We start from the raw sequence: 19557 nt of genomic DNA on the forward strand, positions 1-19557 counted from the left end.
AGTTGTCTGGCTTCTTTGACAGCTGCATTTATGACGCCGAACGCCTATCGGAGATGAGAACAACCATCAAACATTAGTGATGCTGCGCACCTATAATCTGGTCTGGCGACGGTAGTTTATAGAGCGCAAATGACTCAAGGAGCCGTGGAAAGCTTAACTTGAGTGCAGAGAGCGGCACATCACGACAGTCCCGCTTTCGGCCTGCTTCAATGACGAAGCCGTCTTCGAGCACTGTCATGCAATGTGCTTGCGCGTGCATCGAGCCGTTCTTCATGAAGAATCGAACGGGCATTACTATGGCAGGTTTTCCCGTGCCATCGAGGTCAGCGAGACACGGCTCGTGTATGTAATAGTCTTGCTGTCCCTCAGCATCGCGCGCCATGATGCCGGCATACTTGGGCTCGACTTCAGACAACCATCTGTCAGCCTGACGGGCCTCAGACAGGTGTGGCGCACTCTTCTCCGGATACAAATGTAGCAGAGGGCGAACCATTGGATTGGCCATCTCCTGCGTGGCAGTTTAATTAAGCGTATTCAACGCACCTTGTAAGCGTGATTCACATGTGTCAGAATTGTTCCGAGGCTTGTCTTGTAATAGTAATTCCCAAGAGAGCTTTTGACCATCTCCGGCTGGGATCCCGCTGTCTTGAGGACAAAAGCGCGATGATCTTTGACAACGCGGACGCTGGGCAAATCGAGAGCACCGAGTTGGGTTGCGAACCACCGGGTGACGTCCATCTCGGCCTCTGAGAAAGCTGCGCGGGGAAATGCACCCAGAACATCGATGAGACATTCCTATATAACGAGTTCAGTCCACTAATATACTCTTGTGTGCCGGGATGACACTAGCCTTCTGGCTGCGCCATGGCCACCATTCCTCATTCTTAGGTGAAGAATGTTCTTCTCTTTCGTAGTTGTCATCTAGTGATATCCCATGTAAATGTTTAATCCCTGATAACTTAATGTCCGACGCGTTACCTTGAGCGTGCTCAGCTGGACGAAGCGGATCGCTGAACTGCGGGTTTTCAAGCTGTCCGTCACCGCCATCACTGTCCTCTTCATCAGAGACATCCTCTACATAGGGACGAGGATAGTTGGTGAACGGCACGGTAGTGTGAGCGTTCATATGGCTTTGCTCTGCACGGCGGCCTAGTCGCCCACCCCAATCATCGTAAATCTGGCCTGGAGGGTCTGTTGGAAGGTGAGGACCGTGAATTACAACTAAATCACGCTCCCATATACTGCGAGGGGTCATCTCGAGTGTGCTGTCATTGTCCGGATCAGGATCTTCGCCGTCGTCCGAGACAAGTAAGCGGCTTTGTCGTGAACAGTGCTGCTGCGATGGCGTGCTGGGAGAACTTGGTAGGGCAGCTGGCGCATTATACAAAACAGTAGGGGTTGCACTGGTATAGTATGGATCGCGAATAGGAGATGAGGGTGGTAGAGGCGAGGTGGGGCGAGCAGCTGGAGAGGCAACAAACAGGTCACTAGAGGGAACTCGCCCGTCACATATACGTAAACGACGAGTGTGCTCTATGGTTTCCTCGTGCTTAATTGCCATCTTCAAGGTGAGTGGGCGAACTGTCGCTGGGTCGCATATCTGACAGATGTACTTAGACCGCTCGACACAGAAGACTGCATGCTGGTCAGCTCAAAATGTACTTCAAGAGCAGAGAAAATGCGCACCTGATTCTTCCTCAAGCTCTTCCTGTACAGTATGAGCTTCACTGGAAGCCTCTTCGTACCCATCACGCGTCCGTTTCATCCTCGAGTTGGGCGACAGTAAGACTGCTAGCTGGTCTCGATGTACCTCTGTGCTCCCTCGGCCTTACACAGGCATTTCCTGCTTCACACCATGCGGAAAAGCCTCTCATTGAAAATCGGATTGTGGAATACACAAGATCTGGAGTGCAATCCGCTGATAGTGGTTACAGCAGAGTCTGCAGCGTGGTCGAGCGAAAATCGAACGGATTTCTGACTGAAGCGCGCAGATTCTGCTGCAATCGGAATCTGGGTCGCACGACTATCAAAATCGCGCGGATAGTGCCCAGGGGGCCCTGTGTAGCGCTTGCTCGAGACAGCCCGTCTTCGACTCTTCTCTGGTGCTAATCCAGCTGCATGCTTGTGGTATGCTCCCCAGAATCATTAATCAAGGCTAGCTCGCACATTTCTGAGCTTTATAACCCATTTGACGGACTCCTGCTGTAGCTTGCCGGCTTCCGACTGGCTGTCTAGCTCAGTAGCGGTGCGCCGGGCACAAAGAATGATATGCTCGCGCTGCTCGCCGCTCGAATGGATGCTCGAGTGGTCTGGCGGCGTGCGTAATATGCTGATAAGACAATCCAAATTTGCACCAGTCTCCCGTGTTCGTCTTCGAACCTGAAAATGACCGCGAGCTGCACGAGGTCGCGCCCTTCACGAACGCCATCCGAGTGGTGTGTACCTCTTCTTCATCTGTGAATTTAAGATTGATATGCAGAGGTAGATATACCTGAAGCTCGCAAAGCAGAGCTCTCGGCTGCCCCGTGGCCAAATGTCGTTTCCGACATCGCACTTATGCTTCCCTAGGCGACGTCTCTTTCGAGGGTGCTGAGGAACATGGGTGCTTCGTGCAGGAATAACATAACCGAAGCAAAGGTCAAATCACTGAGTAACAGGGAGCAATGCCGGGGGTACAAAAATAAGTTATTCTGGACATCACTTAGCAGTCACTGAAGCTCTAAATACAAGGAAAATATACCAGATACAAGAGACAATAGATACGTCGAAGCGTTAAAGGTTACGCAAGGCAGGCAAAACGGACATGAAACACCGAAATGAAGGATTCTATAACGTCTTGCCTCAGACCACCTAGAACTCGAGCATCCCGTACTCTCGAAGCGCGGGGAAGAGGCTACTCACGCGCACCCAGTCAGTCGAGATGGGCTTTTCGCCCCGGGGAGGCGTGAGCGTGACGGCACGCAGCGGCGCACGGTCAACGAGCTCGACGAGGCGTTTATCGAGGGTGTATAGAGGCCGCTTGAGGGCGCGGACGAGGTCCGATTGAGACCATGCAGAACGCAGGACGGCGTGGGATACGGGGCTGGTGAGCGTGAGCTTCTCGAGCTGAGAGTTCTCGGGTATGGACCGGACGAGGGCGAGGATGGCGGCCCAGACACCAATGACGCAGGCGTTATCGAGGGTGTCGAAGACGATTTCGAGCGTGAGGGAGCGCAGGGCGAGGACGCGAGAGATGTCGAGGCGGCTCCCATCGAAGCTGAGTTTGTCATCTTGGGAAAGAACAAGTGATTAGTATGGTCGGGTGCGAGTAGGGCTAAAGACGTACGACAGCTAGCATAAGCGATGACGTGGATGTGCGCGATGTTCTCGAGCTCTATCACGCCCTCACACTCGTAGGTGCCTCTGATGATTTGGACTTGTACATCGTCCGCCCCTTCTGGAGAGCCCGGGACACTGGGCCCAAAGACGACGCGGGCGGATTGGACGAGTGGCTCCATGGAGTATTGAGCTCGAGCGAGCACTGAGAGACACTCTTGCGAATGTTCGTGTCAGTAGGGGGGGAGCTTGTGGGGAACACTGGTAGCGGAGAAAATGGCGCACTATGCGAAGCCATATATAGGCCTGGCAGTCAAGTCCTCTTTTGACATGTATCATCGAGAGATCTAGATGAAGCGGGTCGACGGCTGAAAGGTATGCTCCGTCGGTTATCGGCATCGGTGCATGTCCTGACTTGGTAGGTTAACGTCAAACTCCGTCTTGACATAAGTGCTCGCCAAGTACCACCGAAAACCAGGACTCCCACGGTGGCCCGATCCTCCCACAACATTCCCAGATCGAGTAATTCGATGACCTTTATTGCGTATGGGTACCCAAAGGCCCTGGGCGTCCTATGGTAATTGGCCAACTTTGTTCGAAATCCGTGGCTCGCCTGAATGAATTATAAGCTCCCCGCTGGGTGATGCTCACAGGATCGCAAGCCGGGTACTGCCCGTCGCAGGCCTTTGAGTCAGGACGCCACTCCCGAGTTTCAACGGCGTGCGGGTATCCTTTGCCCCGCAACGCCCATTGATGTGCAGAAGCACTTTACGTGTCCTTTGAAGTCCGTGCAGGGCGAAACATAGTAAGACTTATGACGTGTTGGCTGCCAGACTGAGAGGACGGAGCGGAGCTTGCGGCAGAGAGATATGATGCACGAGCAGGCGACTCTTTTCTCACTCAGTATACCGTTACGAATACATTTGTTGTGCAACATTCAAATTTCGACCCCTAGAATCGAACGTGCGTACAGTAGTCTTCGCATAGCACTGAGAAATATTATACTTGGCTGATTCATGGGCCGCACACCATCTGATATTCGCTTCCGACCTGCGTTGTTCGAGTCCGTCTCACATAAGCGGTGGTCTAACCCTAAAACACATATGTTACGTAGCTGATAGCATGTATAGAGGAACATATGGCACAGGATAAGCATGAGCCATGTCCGGGTGCGTTAATGGTCCGATATTCACTCCGATGCCACGTTAGGAGCATGGTTCCCAGAGTACCGGCACAGACACGCAAAACACGGAATAACAGGGAGCAGGTCACGTCAAGAAATATAGCGAAGCCAGTCAAAAGGAGGGTTTGCCGGATCCACCGATAGTCGTGATAGAAAAGTTTCGAGTCATAAGGCAGCGATGGAGATGAGCAAACCCTACCACCAGGCTCGCAAGAAGTAATCGCGCAAGGCCATCTGCTTCGTGCCGTACTCGAGGCCGGAGGTTTTCATTAAACCATTTTGAAGACTGGCCGTCCCCGTATGTTTGCGTCCCTTGGCGTACAAAACAACACGTCCGCAGTCCGTCGGCTGAATGCTGGCCCCTCCCAGATTGACCCTGCACCTGTGAAGTGGGTATAAACACTGCTATTCGTAATCTGCTATCGGACAAGGGGACATGTCAGCAGAACGGCGAGGCCGTGGGGCGGAGCCGCCCTGTAGGCATGCATAGTACGAGAAGTAGAAAAGGCCTCTAGCGAGGCGTCAAAGCAGAAGGCGGGTCGACAGAAAAGGTCGCGCGCTGGTCCAAAGCTTTTGGGTTTATTTTCCCCTCGAGATCGGGCAGGAGATTGCTGCAAGGCAAAGCGTATTGATTATTGGGGTTGTGAGAGAGCGGAGTGATAATAGGTCCAGAACAAACTTAACCAGACACGCAATGATAAATTTGTCTCGTTTGACGTCAACAGCGACACTGAAAAGCGTAAGTCACCTGCTGCGCCTGAAAAGGCCCGATGGGATCTGCCCAAAATCGATGAGGAGGTTGAAAAATTTGCCGCCGCCGGGCCATATTCAAGGACCTGAGAGATATGAATCGATGTATTAGATAAGTGGCACAGCATTTTGAAGCAGAGAAAAGGATTGCTCATAATATGCAGATGGTCACAGTCTCGGACACTGTGATGCAGACCGAAGATCCAGTCCGCTCCGTTGAACGAACTGACAGACTACGCCTATCTTAGCACGTCGTGACGGCCGTGAAACATGACCTCTTTTAGATCCTTTAGGCATTACCAAGAATATCAGTCCTCCGAAGCTTATACCGCCGTGCGAACGAAGGATGCCACATATCTGCTTCTCCCTAAGAAATCTGACCGGTTAAAAGCATGCCACGGAAAATGCCTCGAGGATGCGCATGGCGGAGTTGAGGTCTAACAGCACGGGCCGTGTGGACATCGACCGACAGCTACCTATGGCCTTGAGTCAGACAAACGTGTCAATGTAGACCTTTTACCTTGATTCGCAAGAGAGTGTCTCGTTCCTCCGCCAGTGCTTGTGGAGGCCTTCCTTTCGCGCTCCGTGTGCGCACATTTCCTTGGTATCCCTTGCCTTAGCGAGGAAAATTCCAAAGCAAATGTGGGGGCAACCATCCGACGGTGCGGAATGCCTGGAAGACCGGCGGAGATCTTAGAGTTCAAAGAGTCAGCCAGAGCAGGGACCGCATTTGAATGTGACCGCAGCGGCCAGTTGTGATGGTGAAATGTGAGGCCAGACATACGTAATGTGAAAGCTGCCTATCCACAACGCCCAGGGCGCTTGGCGCCGGCCTAATTCCAACAGCGATGGTGACGGATCCCGCTCGGTGCGCATATCGTTCTTCTCAGGAGTTGACCTTCTGAATCTAGAAGGACATCAGGAAATCTGTACGGTGTTGAGAAAGGTAGCAGACCGGACCGTCCAGCTTTCCCAACTTCTGTTCCTCAGTTTGTAAGGGTGACATCAGCACGGTTGAGTGCCAGGCGCGCGAATCAAGTGCCTGCAACATCAATCAACTGATAAATTTCACTTTGTGCGAGTAAGTGCTGCCGTGACGTACGTGAGGCTCGTGATTTAGACACCACGACTCTACTAATCCACTGCGCGTTCGAAACTTCGAGGGCAGTGAGAAGGTGAGGCAGAAGTGAGTTAATAAAATGCTCCTTCGCGGCCGAAAAACTGTCCGACGTGAATAGCCTGCTCACCTTCTGTCCATGCTTCTCGCGCAAAACAAAGATACTGCCTCAGCTGCCTCCACTACGCACGAGTCGCTCGACATAGTATATGGCAGACCAAACGCTGCGTCAGCGTCTGAACTGTTAGACTCAGACTGGCTCAAAGTCGCTCCCGTACTTGTGCAGCAGGCACGGGCATTGATGCCCGTAACCTGACCGTGCACACGAAGAGATTCATAAGCAGAGTATGAGGGCTGCCGAGCAAGATGAGCGGATACTCACGGGAGGTATCACGCCCAGTGCAAGTTCATCCTGAGGCATGCGTGTGGGAGCAAAGCACGTCGTCAACAAAGCGATATGGTAGAAAGGAGGCTGGTCGGTCGGAACTTACGCAGGCCCCAGATCTTTTAGCCTGACATGGCCTTGGGGATCAGACAAGAAACTGTGGGGAGGAAGATAAACGCGAACTATCAGATGGCTGCAAGGCGTGAGAGAAACGCATTACACCGCCACTGTACCCACATCTGCCCAAATGTTGCAGCGGAGGAAGCCGGACCCATGACATTTTTCACAGCATAGACCATTCATGGAGTGCGTACCATAATACTACCATATCAATAGGCTTTAAGCTTCAAAAGCGGCGAAAGAGTGCGAAATACTGACCTCAAGCAAGATAGCACCGCGTCAAGTCTTCCGCAAAAGCATCACGCTCGATGAGAAAATCTGGAAATCGCCACCACCTGTGCTTGCCATAACGCTGGAAGACTGCCGCAATTTATGATCGCTGTACCCGTAGCCGCTATCAGATTTTCGTCGGACAAGATATTGCGTAGGCTTGCGGACCTTGTGCAAAGCGTTGATTTCGCCACGTTGACATATTTTCCAGTGAATGTTTACGCACAACAGTGCACTAGAGCTCACCCTACGTGGTGAGTGATCTTGTCCCTGGTCGCTTAGCGAACTTCGCAGTCACGGTGAGCAGGGCATCGGCCCGAGTTCCCACAGGCGAATCAAGCGCCGCTTCGAGAAACGACTTAGCGCGCTTAATACTGCCAGCGAATCACCGTGTTTATTGTGAGATATCATCCTAGGCAGAGCTCTGCATTCAGGTCGGCAGACGCCACACTACTTTGCATCTTGGGCTTCAAGATGGTCCAGCTTCATGATCTCCCTGTCGAGTTGTGCGCAAGGATCCTCTGCCTTCTCCCTGTACTCGATGTTGTTCGCTTCCAGCGAGTACGTATCATTCTCATCATGGAGTCATGTGCTGCCGTATGTATTCTAACAATGTTTTACGAAGGTTTCTTCCAGCTTTTGCGGCCTCATTCGAGACTCAGCTGAGCTTCAGTACAAAATAGAGCGTTTTCTGACGGGGGCAGTGGACGGATCGCCCGCGTCAGGATACTCCTTTCAAAACAAAACGGACAGACTGAAATCTTGGCGTCAGACATGGAAGAGGCCGTCCTGGAACGAGGAGCGTAGCTTGCCTTCGTTCACACCAGTCGTCTGCGTCTCCGGACCCGTATTCGCTCAAGGAATGTCCGAAGACGAACTGGACACCGCTATCGAATTCTATACCTTGGGAGCAAAGTTAAGAGGTGTCGAGCCGAGAAGCTGGACATTGAATAGCCTTCACGAATACTATACATTTAATTTTGACTGGTATCAAGACCTACTGGTTCTCTGTGAAAGGTACCGCCGTCTGAACTTGGTTCAGGACAATCATCTGACGTTACTCAGCTCCGTCGAAAGCAGCCGGGTTACACTGCGTTTCCTGAGATGTACTACCGGCCAAGTGCATCCTGCAGCCAAACATGTCACCCTTTTTGCAACTCTTCCAATGGAGGGCGTTGAAGGGGCAGCCGTGGTGTATCTTTGCGGAGACATCGTTCTGCTCCGTTACAACTTCTCGAATGGCAAACCCGAGTTTTGGGTATTCGATTGGAGACAGGGCTCTTTACTGCTGGTACGCATTGCTACCTCCTTCAGCTCCTCTATTGACCAATTGTTTATTCTACAAGAATTTTGGTGTTGACACTGACGTAGACGGAGCAGAGATTGTGGTGCAGGATTGTGCACTTCTTGACTCACGATATGTCATGATAACAGCTAGCGGAACAAGCTCTGGGCATGTTTTAGCTGTTTTCGACTGCTACAGTGTCTCCTGTCCCGCACGGTTACTCTTTCCGGACGCCATGCGCCGCCACGCCTCGCTCATCCTTGAATTGCCATTGCCAGTGAAGCCATACTCAAGCAACACTTTTGCCATGCTCGATTGCCAGCCTGATAGTCCTGTTGCCCTGCCAGCGCAGCTCGAAGGTGTGGCTTTCCGCGCGGCGGGACCGCCCATTGTGCTCGTGACGATATGGACCAACGACGGCGGGGACCATACTATTCAGCATTCACTCTTCCTTCCAGGCCGATTGATTTTGTCCCGGCTCGTACAATCCGGGGCGCGCACCGTAGCTCCCCCTTTGGCACATACGATACCATGGAAGGCTTATGCGAAGGAGTGCCGGCTGTTCCACACATCGGACATGGAAGTTACTTCCGTGTACGGATCTCGTTATGTTACCAGTGGCAGGGTCCGGCGGAACGAAGGGAGTGTACAAAACCCGCAGGAGGATCAGCTAGTCGATATCCTCCGGATCTACCACTTTGGCGAGCCCGCAGCGATCCTCCACGACACGGATGTCGACGGTCCTGCAGCGGACGACGGTACAGCAAAGTCCAGTGTGACTCGGGTCTTAGAAGAGTCTGACCAGTCATGCAGTATCATCTGGGCTGAGCAAATGCAGACAGGCGCACCTTACCTTCTAACACAGATCAATTTGGGCTTGGGGAATGCGATCGGCTCGGGTATGTGGCTTGTTGAAGACGGGGTGGTTCTCACGGAGGGGAGCGCCGGGTACGCTGCATAAATGTTTCCCGAGAATTGCTTATACTTACGTCCTTATTGTGGTGCAGAAGAACACGCGCGTACACTTTCTGAATTCTCGTACGTGAATGGTCGAGCGTGGCATGCCCGGGATAGCGGATAGAGCTCCACGCAGTGTCCATCGGCGGAGGATATTCACAGCCGTCCTGTACGTCGCCTACCTGGACAACAACTTGCGTTGGTTGCTCTTATCTAATCCAAAAGCTCCGCGCATCCACGCTCGTAGTGCTGCTACCCAACAAAAGAAGGCGTCTTCGCATGCCACTTGAATTCCATAAGTGGGTGGAATCTTATTAGACAAGGGTCTCGCGCTGGATTATTTAAGCATCAGCGGACCCGCACGACGTCGAGAATAGTCTCCGAGCCTGCGCTGCCCACTAGCATCGGGAAGACGAAAATTTGTAGGCATAAAAATAATGCTATTCATCACAGGCAATAGGTTTTGCATCTATGACGTGCCGAAATGTGTCCTGTAACATAACCTGTGCTTAGGTACCTTGCATTGGAATGGATAGGGCACACAACATCAGCCACCCCATGAAAATCTTTGCGTGAGCTTTGCCGCAATGGCAACATCGATAGAAGGCCAGATGACGCTGCAAATGAGGATGAACAGCTTATCGCAAATGACTGCGTAAGCAGTTCCACATGCTTGTAGGCATCTGTGAATGGCCTTGCGGCTTGGTGTTGAGCCTGTCATGGCAGAACGCGACTTTACTGGCATCCAGTGCAGCGTGGACGTAGCTATGTTCCTCGGTGCCGCTATCTAGCATGAAATTCTGATAAATTTGACACAGCAAGGAACTGTTTGAATGTTTGAACGAACCCAGCACCAAGCTCGAGGACAGAGACTATAAGCAGATTGGCAACGAGTATGGAGAGCCGACCAGAGAAGTGAGAGTCTGTTCGCACCTTGCATCAAAACGGACACCGCAGAGGAGAATTGGACATTGAACATACTCTTTTCTCTGTTCTTTGGGATTCAAAGAATGCCCAACAGCGAACGGATTTTGCGCAACCACTACCCGTCTGGCTTCACGTACATCTTGGTGAAGCTTGTCTTCTATGCATTCTTGAGGGGCCCTGTACGTCTTGCTGCTTCAATACAAGCTGAGAAAACCTCGATGAATTAGCAAGGACACATCCAGGCATAATACAGATCACGTATGAGAGCCGGCGTGAACGGCAACTTAAAGATGCTCGATATTTTCAAACATTGCGATGCCACAGTTGTTGAGTGTGTCCATGGCAATGCGGATTGCAACGCCATTATGCCTTGCTGAAGGGTCGCGATGGAGATTCAGAAGGTGAGATAAACGACTGAGGCTGCGAAATCCATGGTTCGAAGAGGGAAACTCTGTGTGAATGATGAGGGAGATAGTATAAGAGTATATGAACAGTGACGCTTACCTAAGTTGGTATAGAGAACACGAAGCTTGGGAGATGTATTAGGGGGCCAGTGCAGATATATAAGTGTCACAGATTTCTGTAGTTCGTGCAAAAATACGTTACATGGATATTGTAAGTGTTCCGTGTAATGCTCGCTGTGTGAATGAAATACATTGCTTAGAAATGTTTTCTATTGGTATAACCTGATTGCACGCCGAGACAATGTCTGACGACTAGTTTACTATATCGAGATAGGACACTATCTGATTGGCTGGGCAAATAGCTGTGCTCTTCGAAGTTGTTATTCAGCACGAGGTCCTAAGAGGCCTGGCACAGCGAGCATATAGAGCCAGCCAGAGGAGTGCGGGATGATTGTACCTCAAATAAGAGCTACCACTACAAGAGAATATTGGACATTGAATGCGTTCGATAATTACACGAATGTCCTCTGGCGAATAGATGTGGGCACCCGCCGCTCGTTCCAGCCACTTCTCGTACATCTAGTCCATTATCAACGTCTTCTCGGAGGCACTTCAGGTCTCGTCGTTTGAGGATGTCGCACCAGGGTCGGCTTCAAGTACGAGAGACACGTAGCCAACGACAAGAGCAAGAACGGGAGATCGTGGGAGTCAGAACTAGCGCCACGTCATAAATATCACGTGGTATAATCTTAGGTAATCTCTAGCCGCAGTGCCAGGCGAGCAACTTGGACGTTCAGTACAAACCTACGTACCAAGCACTTGTTGCTTTACAAGTCCTGATATTACTGACACTAACTATGTTATCAGCCTGCAGCTCACAATTGAATCAAACGCTTGCCAAGTTCGTCTGCCTCAGCTCGCGTCAATGAAGCTACCGACGGACCCGCATCACCGCGGCAGACCAGCGCATCCGACTCCGTGGCCTCGAGCTGTCTTTGCTGCATGTTGTCTCTAAAAATGTGAGCAGCAGGAGATGTTCAGAACCCAGCAGCCTCGCACTCGGAACACCGGGAAAGGCATGCGTGCTGCTCGCCGCCGGACCATCCGCAGCACAGCGGCAGTCATGCCGCCCAAACGTCCAACTGCATGGATGTCAAAGCAATCACATTCGGAAAACTGTAAGCCCGAAGGCCCGTACTCCACGGACGTCATTCACACGGTATGCATTTTGCTCTGTCGTCGGAGATGATGACGGGCAGCTTGCCCAATCGGGTCTCTAGCTCGCCGTGTGGCTGGGCGCTGTCTCTGATGGAGCTTCTGTGCATATCTGACTGTGTCTCAGGGCGCGCTTCCATACGGATGCGCTGCCGAAGGCGTAACAAACGACTGGGGCAGGAATACTAATATTTTGGTGCGGAAGCATGCGAAGTAGGGACCTGACATGTATGTAGATATACTCCCAGATAGGCAACGCCTGTGAAGTTGAATTCACAAACAGGTACTGCAGTATGCTGCCTGTGAGGCTAACAAGAGGTAACCGGTAAGCCGAACAGCTAGAACCTAATCTCTACACTCAAGAAATATAATGCAGACACAAAAAAAACGAAGTGGCAGAGCACTGCAGTCTCCAATAACACGAGCTCAGAACGCAAGCATGTCGTAGTCCCAGAGCGCACTGAAGAAGCTCCTCGCACGTATCCAGTCGCTTGAGATAAATTCCTCGCCCTGCGGCGGCACCAGCGTGACGACACGCAGCGGCGCGCGGTCGACGAGCGCGGCAAGGCACCTATCGAGACTATACAGCGGCTGCTCGAGTGCGTGGAAGAGGGCTGAGCCTGAGCGCATGATGGCCTGTGAGGCGGGGCTGCAGAGCGTGAAATGCTCGAGGTGGGAGATCCTGGGGATGGTACGGACGGCGGCGAGAATGCCGGTCCAGGCGCGAACGACGCATGTGCTGTCGAGGGTGTCGAAGACGACGTAGAAAGTAAGGGATCTGAGGGCAGGAAATCGGGAAAGGTCGAGGTGATTCATAGATGTGAGGTGGGCTGAGCGATGTTCAAGGAGTCAACGTGAGCATAACCACCGGCAAACACGATACAGGTCACGTACAAGAGCTGGCATGAGCGACAACTTGCATATGCTCGATATTTTGAAGCACTACAATGCCCCCATTGTTGAGAGCATCTATAGTAATGGGGATTACGATGCCACTAATGCCTTGCCGGATGGTCACGATGGAGGGTCCAAAGGTGAGGTAGATGACTGGGGCAACAGCACCCATGATTTGAGGTGAAGAATTCTGGACGGGTGGTGCGAGGCAGAGAGAGTAGGAAGATGTAGCGAGTAACAATTAGTTTTGCCGGAGACACAAACTTGAGATCTAGAGAAGCAGCTGAGAGCGAGTACCGTTATATATACATTGCAGGTCTCCCGAGCTTGAGCAGAATTTATTGCGTAAATCTGGCAAGAGTTCTGTGTAATATCTACCGCGGAAGCGAATCAAATCGCTTGGGAGTGATTTCTGCTACCGTACCATGCCTGTGTGGTGAGAAGATTTCTCGGCAGTCATTTTGTCAGACCAAAGAAGGTTCCACCTGGTAGGGAGAACGTCCTTGTTGATTTCAATCATGGTGTTGTCTGTGGGGCTCGCCCAACCCGGCGATAATCATTAGCTCGAATATCTTTCTTGTGACATTCTGACAGCGTTGCACTTGCCCCGGTACGTGCTGAATTTGCACTTGCGGTATGAGCAGAGGAAGTAGACGCTGATATGATCTTTCTGCATCAATAGTGTCACGTATTTTCCGTATCTGGTGAGCTACCCGCTCACGGCCATCTCGCTCCTTGACACAAATATTGATAGCCTGATCTAATCCGTTCCGAGCCGCAAGTCTCGAATAGGTTGCGGCCATCCTTAGTATTTGCTTGGCACAGATCATGACCGCACGCCTATGTGGCGTCCTGCGGATGAGCATCGAGTTTGTGGCCCCCTAACGACGTTATATTTCTTCCTCTGTAGGATTCCTCAGTCCCCCGCCGGTGCAACCATACAATAGTCCGCAGCTAACTGCTGTGATAGTGAGTGCTCCAGGCACTGTGAGTGCCCTAGATACTGGTATGTCACATCCAAATGACCACGGGCAGTATCATGACACCGAGCTTTGACTGATTTGTCAGATGGTGCCTCACGCTCACGCCTGACACGCCCGCACGTCGAGCACTCTCGCTTACACTCGAGCAATGCGACTCGGACTGAGCTAGAGAAATGTGCAGTGCAATCGTGTGCTATCACCTCAAAGGCACGCAGCTACATGCATCAATATAATCTTCGTACTGTAACTGCCGTGCGGAAGAGCCCGAGTGTTTGGCTGGAATTGTCCGCTGAGTTGTTCGCCTACGAAGGACCGGACGTGTCGTTCTCAACGCGATGCTGCGCCGGATAGTCTCTGTGTGACGTTCCGATATTCTTCGTGGCAACGAAATAGGCATAGCGGCAGCGCTGCGCAGATTATCTGCTACGCGCCATATGGCGACGTATAACAGGACGTCTGATAACCCACCTCCGAGCCGTGTGCACTCCGAATATGCTGAGCTAGGCGGGATAGAAATACAGATATGGGTACGAGTGGGGTGTCAACTTGAACAGCTTCCTGCTGTCTTCTCCGGGATGATTTCTGCCGGTACAATGCCGGCGCTGCGGATAACATCAGCGAAACTGCCAGCTCTTGGCGGCCGTCTTGGGCTTGATGCGGGTGTCTTGAGGTGTATTGGGCTTGGCAGATTGTCTTGAGAACTGCCTTGAACTGGAGCGTAGGTTGGTACAGCATGCACTGAGCATTGAAGGTTATATATTGATTGGCCTGAAGTACACTGTCATATCCCTGCGTACAGTATGCGAGACGACGTGCTCGGCGACGCGTTTGCGAGGCGCGGGGACCCTTAAGCGTCAAGCTCCTTCTGGCACTTAGAACAGTCGGAAGCCACCCGGAGGCGTTGACCTGTTGATTTGTAACGACTTCCCTTTTCCCTTCCAACGGTCACGTCCCTCTCCCGCTGCTGCACTCCACTATCACCAACATAATGTGTCAGAGAGGATAAAGGGTGGTGTCGAGACACTTACAGAGCACATATGTAAAGGGGAAAGGGCTGGACACAGGATGGACGATACAGTGAGTAAATTTGTATCAAACTAAGGCTATTTCGATGAGCGAAGTAGAGCTGAACCCCGCCAAATTTACGGTCCCGCGCCGGATGACATAAGCATCGGCGGGCCGCGGCGGCCGCGGCACCCCTTGTGGCGACGTGACCTCTGCTCTGCGGCGGGCAGGGGCTATGTGACGCGTGATGTGCCCGACGGTTACAGTACGCTTAAGTAATTTCTGGTTTCAGCATAACGTGCCCTTTTTGTTTAGTACGTCTCGCTTTTATTGATACTAACCCAGTTGTCAGCCTCTTCAAATCGTATCCAAGCCTACTGCCTCTACTGCCGCGAATGAGGCTGGCTTCAAGTTGAGATCAGCTGGCACCAATCATCTCAACAAGCCGCCAGCTGACCCGTGCCAAGGACCAGCATATTCACTCCTGCGATATCGGGTTCGACCAAGAGTGAACATCCAGGAAAGCGCGCGCTCGCCGTCCGCGATATGGTGATAGCTACATTGCTCGAACTTTGTTCGTTCCATGTGGTGCATGAAACGAACACGTTCTATGGCATGACCGATTGACGGCATATTTTTCTGCTTAGGCTATGACAAGTTTCAGTTTGCGTCAGTCGGCCATGTCGGGCTTCAGCTCGAAGAGGGGCGTAGCGCGTATTTTGCTCGGTCTCATACGTATGATACAGTACATATTTGGTCCCCGGAAGCAACTTCCTGACCGGGTCTCATGGGTCACCGTTCACCGTGTGGCACACCATCTTTGATGGGGCGCCTGTATGTCTCCGACTGTGCTTCCAGGTGGCGGTGTCGCCAAGGGTCCGCACACGTGCGCCATCGAAGTCGTAGCAAGCTCCGGAGAAGTTGAAAATATCGTAGTAAGCTCACATAAGCATGCAATATATAACTCTAACAGAAATCCTGCTGAAATCCTAACAGTCGTACAGTAGAATCCACTGAAGAGTGCCGAAGTTAACAAGAAGCAATGGGTACATCGAAGGTTAAATGATATCCACGCGGGAGGAAAATAGTGCAGATACCACTGAAGACAGCGAGACAAGAGGCAATGACTTCCGATAATATGCTTTGGTACTCAGAATTCGAGCATACCGTAGTCCCAGAGAGCTCGGAAGAAGCTTCTCGCACGCACCCAGTCACTTGACATGAACTGTTCCCCCTGCGGTGCCACAAGCGTGATGACACGCAGCGGCGCGCGGTCGACAAGCGCGACAAGGCATCTGTCGAGACTGTACGGCGGCCGCTCGAGTGCACGGACGAGGGTTGAGCTGGACCACGCTGAGCGCATGATGGCGCGGGGGACGGGGCTAGAGAGCGTGAGGTGCTCGAGCTGGGAGGCCTCGGGGATGGTACAGACGACGGTGAAGGTGCCGGCCCAGGCATGGATGACGCATGCATCGTTGATAGTGTCAAAGACGATGTGAAAGGTGAGGGAGCGGAGGAGAGGAAAATAAGAGAGGCCGAGACGGTTCATAGAGGTGAGGTGGGCTAGGAAAACGCGGAGACTCAACGGGAGTACGGCCAAGTGCGAGGCAGAACACGTACGAGAGCTCGTATGGATAGTAATTTGAAGGTGCTCGAGATCTTCGAGCATTGCAATACCTCCATCATTGAGTGTCTCCATAGTAATAGGGATTACGACGCCACTAATGCCTTGTTGAAGGGTCATGACGGAGGGTCCGAAGGTGAGGCAGACGGCTGAAGCACCGATATTCATGCTTCGGGGCAGGCAACCTGGACTTGAAGTGCTGCGAGGCAGATAATTTCAGGAGATGTAGGCGACAATAGATGCTTGAGCCTGCAAGGAAGACATACAGCTTGAGAAAGTAGCGGGGGGTGAGTGCCGATATATTTCAATCGCGGATTCCTCGAGCTGGAGCAGACAAGCATGCTGCCTATATATTGCATAGCACCTGTTCTAGTACGTAACACTTACCCTACGAATGATACATATTGCTTGGAAGCAATTCAGTTTTTACCAGCATATTTCCGTCGCACGTCGGGGCCATGCGAGCGTGCTGAGGCTCTATAAGATGCCATTTCATTGGCTAGATAGTCCTACCAACTTTAAGCACCAAGTTTTTCTGTAGGGTTTGCCGCGGGGCGGTCGCTCGGCTTAACAACAGCCATTAGCACTTACAGTATAAGCAGAAATATGAGACGCAAATCGTGTCCGTCAACATTAGTACCAGACTCATACGCTTGCTACTTCTGGTGAACTATCCCCGCGTAACTAGTATCCCACTCCTCGATTCAAATCGGTGTGTTTCGTGGTCCGTTGGAGAGCTGTGGGAAAATTTTCTCTCGGTGCTTAACATAAAGTCACATTGCCGATCACCTGTATGGAAGCCTATGCGATAGGGAGATATTTATATTATGGCATTCTGTCAGCGAGCGCACTCATTTCTCACCGAGACCATCCTCCGAGTCGAAAACTGATAATACAACAACTCACGGCTGAGCTTGTGACATGAACGCTTTCATATCTTGACCTTGTCTCTAAAATCATCTCAGCTGAATACTGCTGATGTCGCGGTGACGTACTATGGCAGCTCATGTTCTAGGTGGTGCCTTGCTTCTATGTTGAGACCCCTGCTCAGATGCAGGTGATGCGACCAATCCGAGGAGTCGCGAACTGTAGGTTCGTCTTGGAGCGCTGTCGCTTCAAAAGCAGATGATTCGTTAATTTGTGACCGCTTCCGGGATAACGCAAATGCTCAATAGTAGGGCGGCGCATGCGCCCCACGCAGGCAAAGCTCGAAGGAGAAATTTTACAGTTTGGGGCGGAAGCTGTCTGTCGAGCTATTCGCTCACCGCAAGCCTGAGAGATAGACGCGGTCTCCGAGGAGCGACGCTGCGGCGGGCAGTTCGTGTACAAAAATTTCTCGGCGTCCATCTCAAGGAAAGGGTCTCAGCGGTAGTGCCATGCGAGTAACGGCTCGCAGGCAGTGTTTAATATGAGGGCAGGTGCCTTGACGTGACATGGTGTCAGGTGCGGCCTAGAGACAATAAAAGCTCTACGTCGTGGCTCCACGAGAAGTCACGTTGCCGATTTCTTAGGATGACAGCGCGTGAGGCAGCCCGCCTCATATATGCCCCGGACGAATTTTAATCGATTGGGAACATGAATTTGAGCACGAGTAAGCCCTCTAAAGAGCTAAGCGTGAAACGATATGTCTGGAACACGCAACATGTGCGTGCTGAGGACACAAATCCGAACAGCCACATACTGACTCAAAGCGGAGTATGTGTTAGAGTTAGCCTTATGCGCGGGAATGTAGAAGAATGTGCGTTGATGTATGAGTGATACAGAAGGTGGAAGCTCCCTGCGCCTAATCGCCGCACTTTGACACGACTGTCGTAAGGTAGTCTCGTCAAAGGGCACTTCGCAGGTACCTCGGTCACTGGGATCTGTAGTAATACAGTCCTATTATCGCCTGAACTCGCGGCGGATGGCTCCAGAACGAGTAGCTCATCCCTAGCGGTGCCAGTTGCCTACGCGGAGCACTGGTCTCAGCGATCGCTGCGGGCGATACCTACTACAGCGTTAACCTGGGTCAGTTGCAAGCCTTTTACAACAGGAACGCCAGGGAACAGTGGTGAGCCTGGCGGCGGCACAAAACCCTGAGTCCTGTTTATGGCATTCATCTTGTTATCTTTGTCTAGGACATTTCTCGGTACCGTGCCAGCACAGTGAATAAAGTTCACGATGATTATGCTTGAATCACGTCGTGAGAGATAGCAAGCAATATTAGTCTTGGCATATTAATCCTTGAACTGGGAGACCTACGCGACCCGTTGAGTTTTCAGTGAAGACGTCAGGGCCCCCGTGCTTTTACCGATAACTGATTGCCAATATACGACAGCGTCTAGAAATCCATAGCCCATGGACAATCAGCGCAGATGCCCCGTCGACTGCGGAGCAGAGATGCTGAGAAGAACCACAGTCGCTGATGGAGGAGCCGTAAAGCGGTTTGTGGAGACTTCCCACCCTTCTTCCGCCGTTGATGCATCCTCTGTACCGTTGCCACGATAATTTGACGCGTTCACGGCATGCCGCAAGTGCCGAAATGGTTTGTCCTGAAGAGATGAGCTGTAAACGTTCCAGGTAATTGCAAGACGACATCCGTTTTTGATTGACTGTAATGCACAGAACCTATTGTATCGCCGGAGCAGTGGGAGCCGATCATCAAGGTTCGTACATGAGAGTAGTTACACGGTGGTACTTACCTTACAACATGGTATCTATCCTGGTCTCCATTGGCAAGCATGCCCGTCAATAGCTATATCAGGCTATCCGTCAAAGCATCAGGTGAAAAAGGCACTCACTTGTACATAAAGAACGGACCTGCTACGGCAGTATTCATGGAGACTCATAACACAGGATACCGAACGAGCGGAAGACTGCAGATCGATAGATGTTTGTAACGGTCGTTCAAGAATACTGGCCGCAATCCTCGTTCTGAGGCGTCCAATATCCCTCGCATGTGTACAAATGAGCTTCCGCGTGAGATTGAGTGGCATCCGTATGTTGAACCTCACCGTTCACGCGCTGCGCTATATACGACAGCTTCCTAGCCGTCCATTGCGCCCGTGGAGACCTCGAGAAAAATTACCTATCTCGTAGTATCGGGAAGGGCGGCTAAATGCTCCGAGCCCACAGACGGACTAG

At 51.8% G+C, this 19557-nt stretch overlaps 5 protein-coding genes across 5 annotated transcripts; 1 reads left to right on the forward strand and 4 right to left on the reverse strand.

Annotated features, from left to right (window-relative positions):
* Positions 1 to 328: 328 nt before the first annotated feature.
* On the reverse strand, positions 329 to 765 carry PHACADRAFT_46080 (uncharacterized protein; the record flags this gene model as incomplete). Its single annotated transcript, XM_007389553.1, has 2 exons — positions 329 to 508; positions 562 to 765. Coding segments are annotated over 2 exons (384 nt in total), but the record flags the coding sequence as incomplete, so codon positions are not given.
* A 1435-nt stretch (positions 766 to 2200) lies between these two features.
* PHACADRAFT_246579 (uncharacterized protein) lies at positions 2201 to 3597 on the reverse strand (the record flags this gene model as incomplete). Its single annotated transcript, XM_007389951.1, has 2 exons — positions 2201 to 3415; positions 3453 to 3597. Coding segments are annotated over 2 exons (663 nt in total), but the record flags the coding sequence as incomplete, so codon positions are not given.
* A 3959-nt stretch (positions 3598 to 7556) lies between these two features.
* Positions 7557 to 9630, forward strand: PHACADRAFT_179803 (uncharacterized protein). The gene is made up of 3 exons (XM_007389952.1): positions 7557 to 7737; positions 7766 to 8431; positions 8487 to 9630. The coding sequence occupies exons 1-3, from the start codon at positions 7615 to 7617 to the stop codon at positions 9384 to 9386; spliced, it is 1689 nt and encodes a 562-aa protein (XP_007390014.1). The 5' UTR covers positions 7557 to 7614; the 3' UTR covers positions 9387 to 9630.
* Positions 9631 to 11534: 1904 nt separating this feature from the next.
* On the reverse strand, positions 11535 to 12980 carry PHACADRAFT_246583 (uncharacterized protein). Its single transcript, XM_007389953.1, has one exon. The coding sequence runs from the start codon at positions 12742 to 12744 to the stop codon at positions 12355 to 12357; it is 390 nt and encodes a 129-aa protein (XP_007390015.1). The 5' UTR covers positions 12745 to 12980; the 3' UTR covers positions 11535 to 12354.
* A 2980-nt stretch (positions 12981 to 15960) lies between these two features.
* Positions 15961 to 16602, reverse strand: PHACADRAFT_179805 (uncharacterized protein; the record flags this gene model as incomplete). Its single annotated transcript, XM_007389954.1, has 1 exon — positions 15961 to 16602. One exon carries the CDS (start codon positions 16600 to 16602, stop codon positions 15961 to 15963), a length of 642 nt encoding a protein of 213 aa, XP_007390016.1.
* Positions 16603 to 19557: the final 2955 nt, after the last annotated feature.

Source organism: Phanerochaete carnosa (assembly GCF_000300595.1).
Source record: "Phanerochaete carnosa HHB-10118-sp unplaced genomic scaffold PHACAscaffold_1, whole genome shotgun sequence".
NCBI lineage: Eukaryota > Fungi > Basidiomycota > Agaricomycetes > Polyporales > Phanerochaetaceae > Phanerochaete > Phanerochaete carnosa.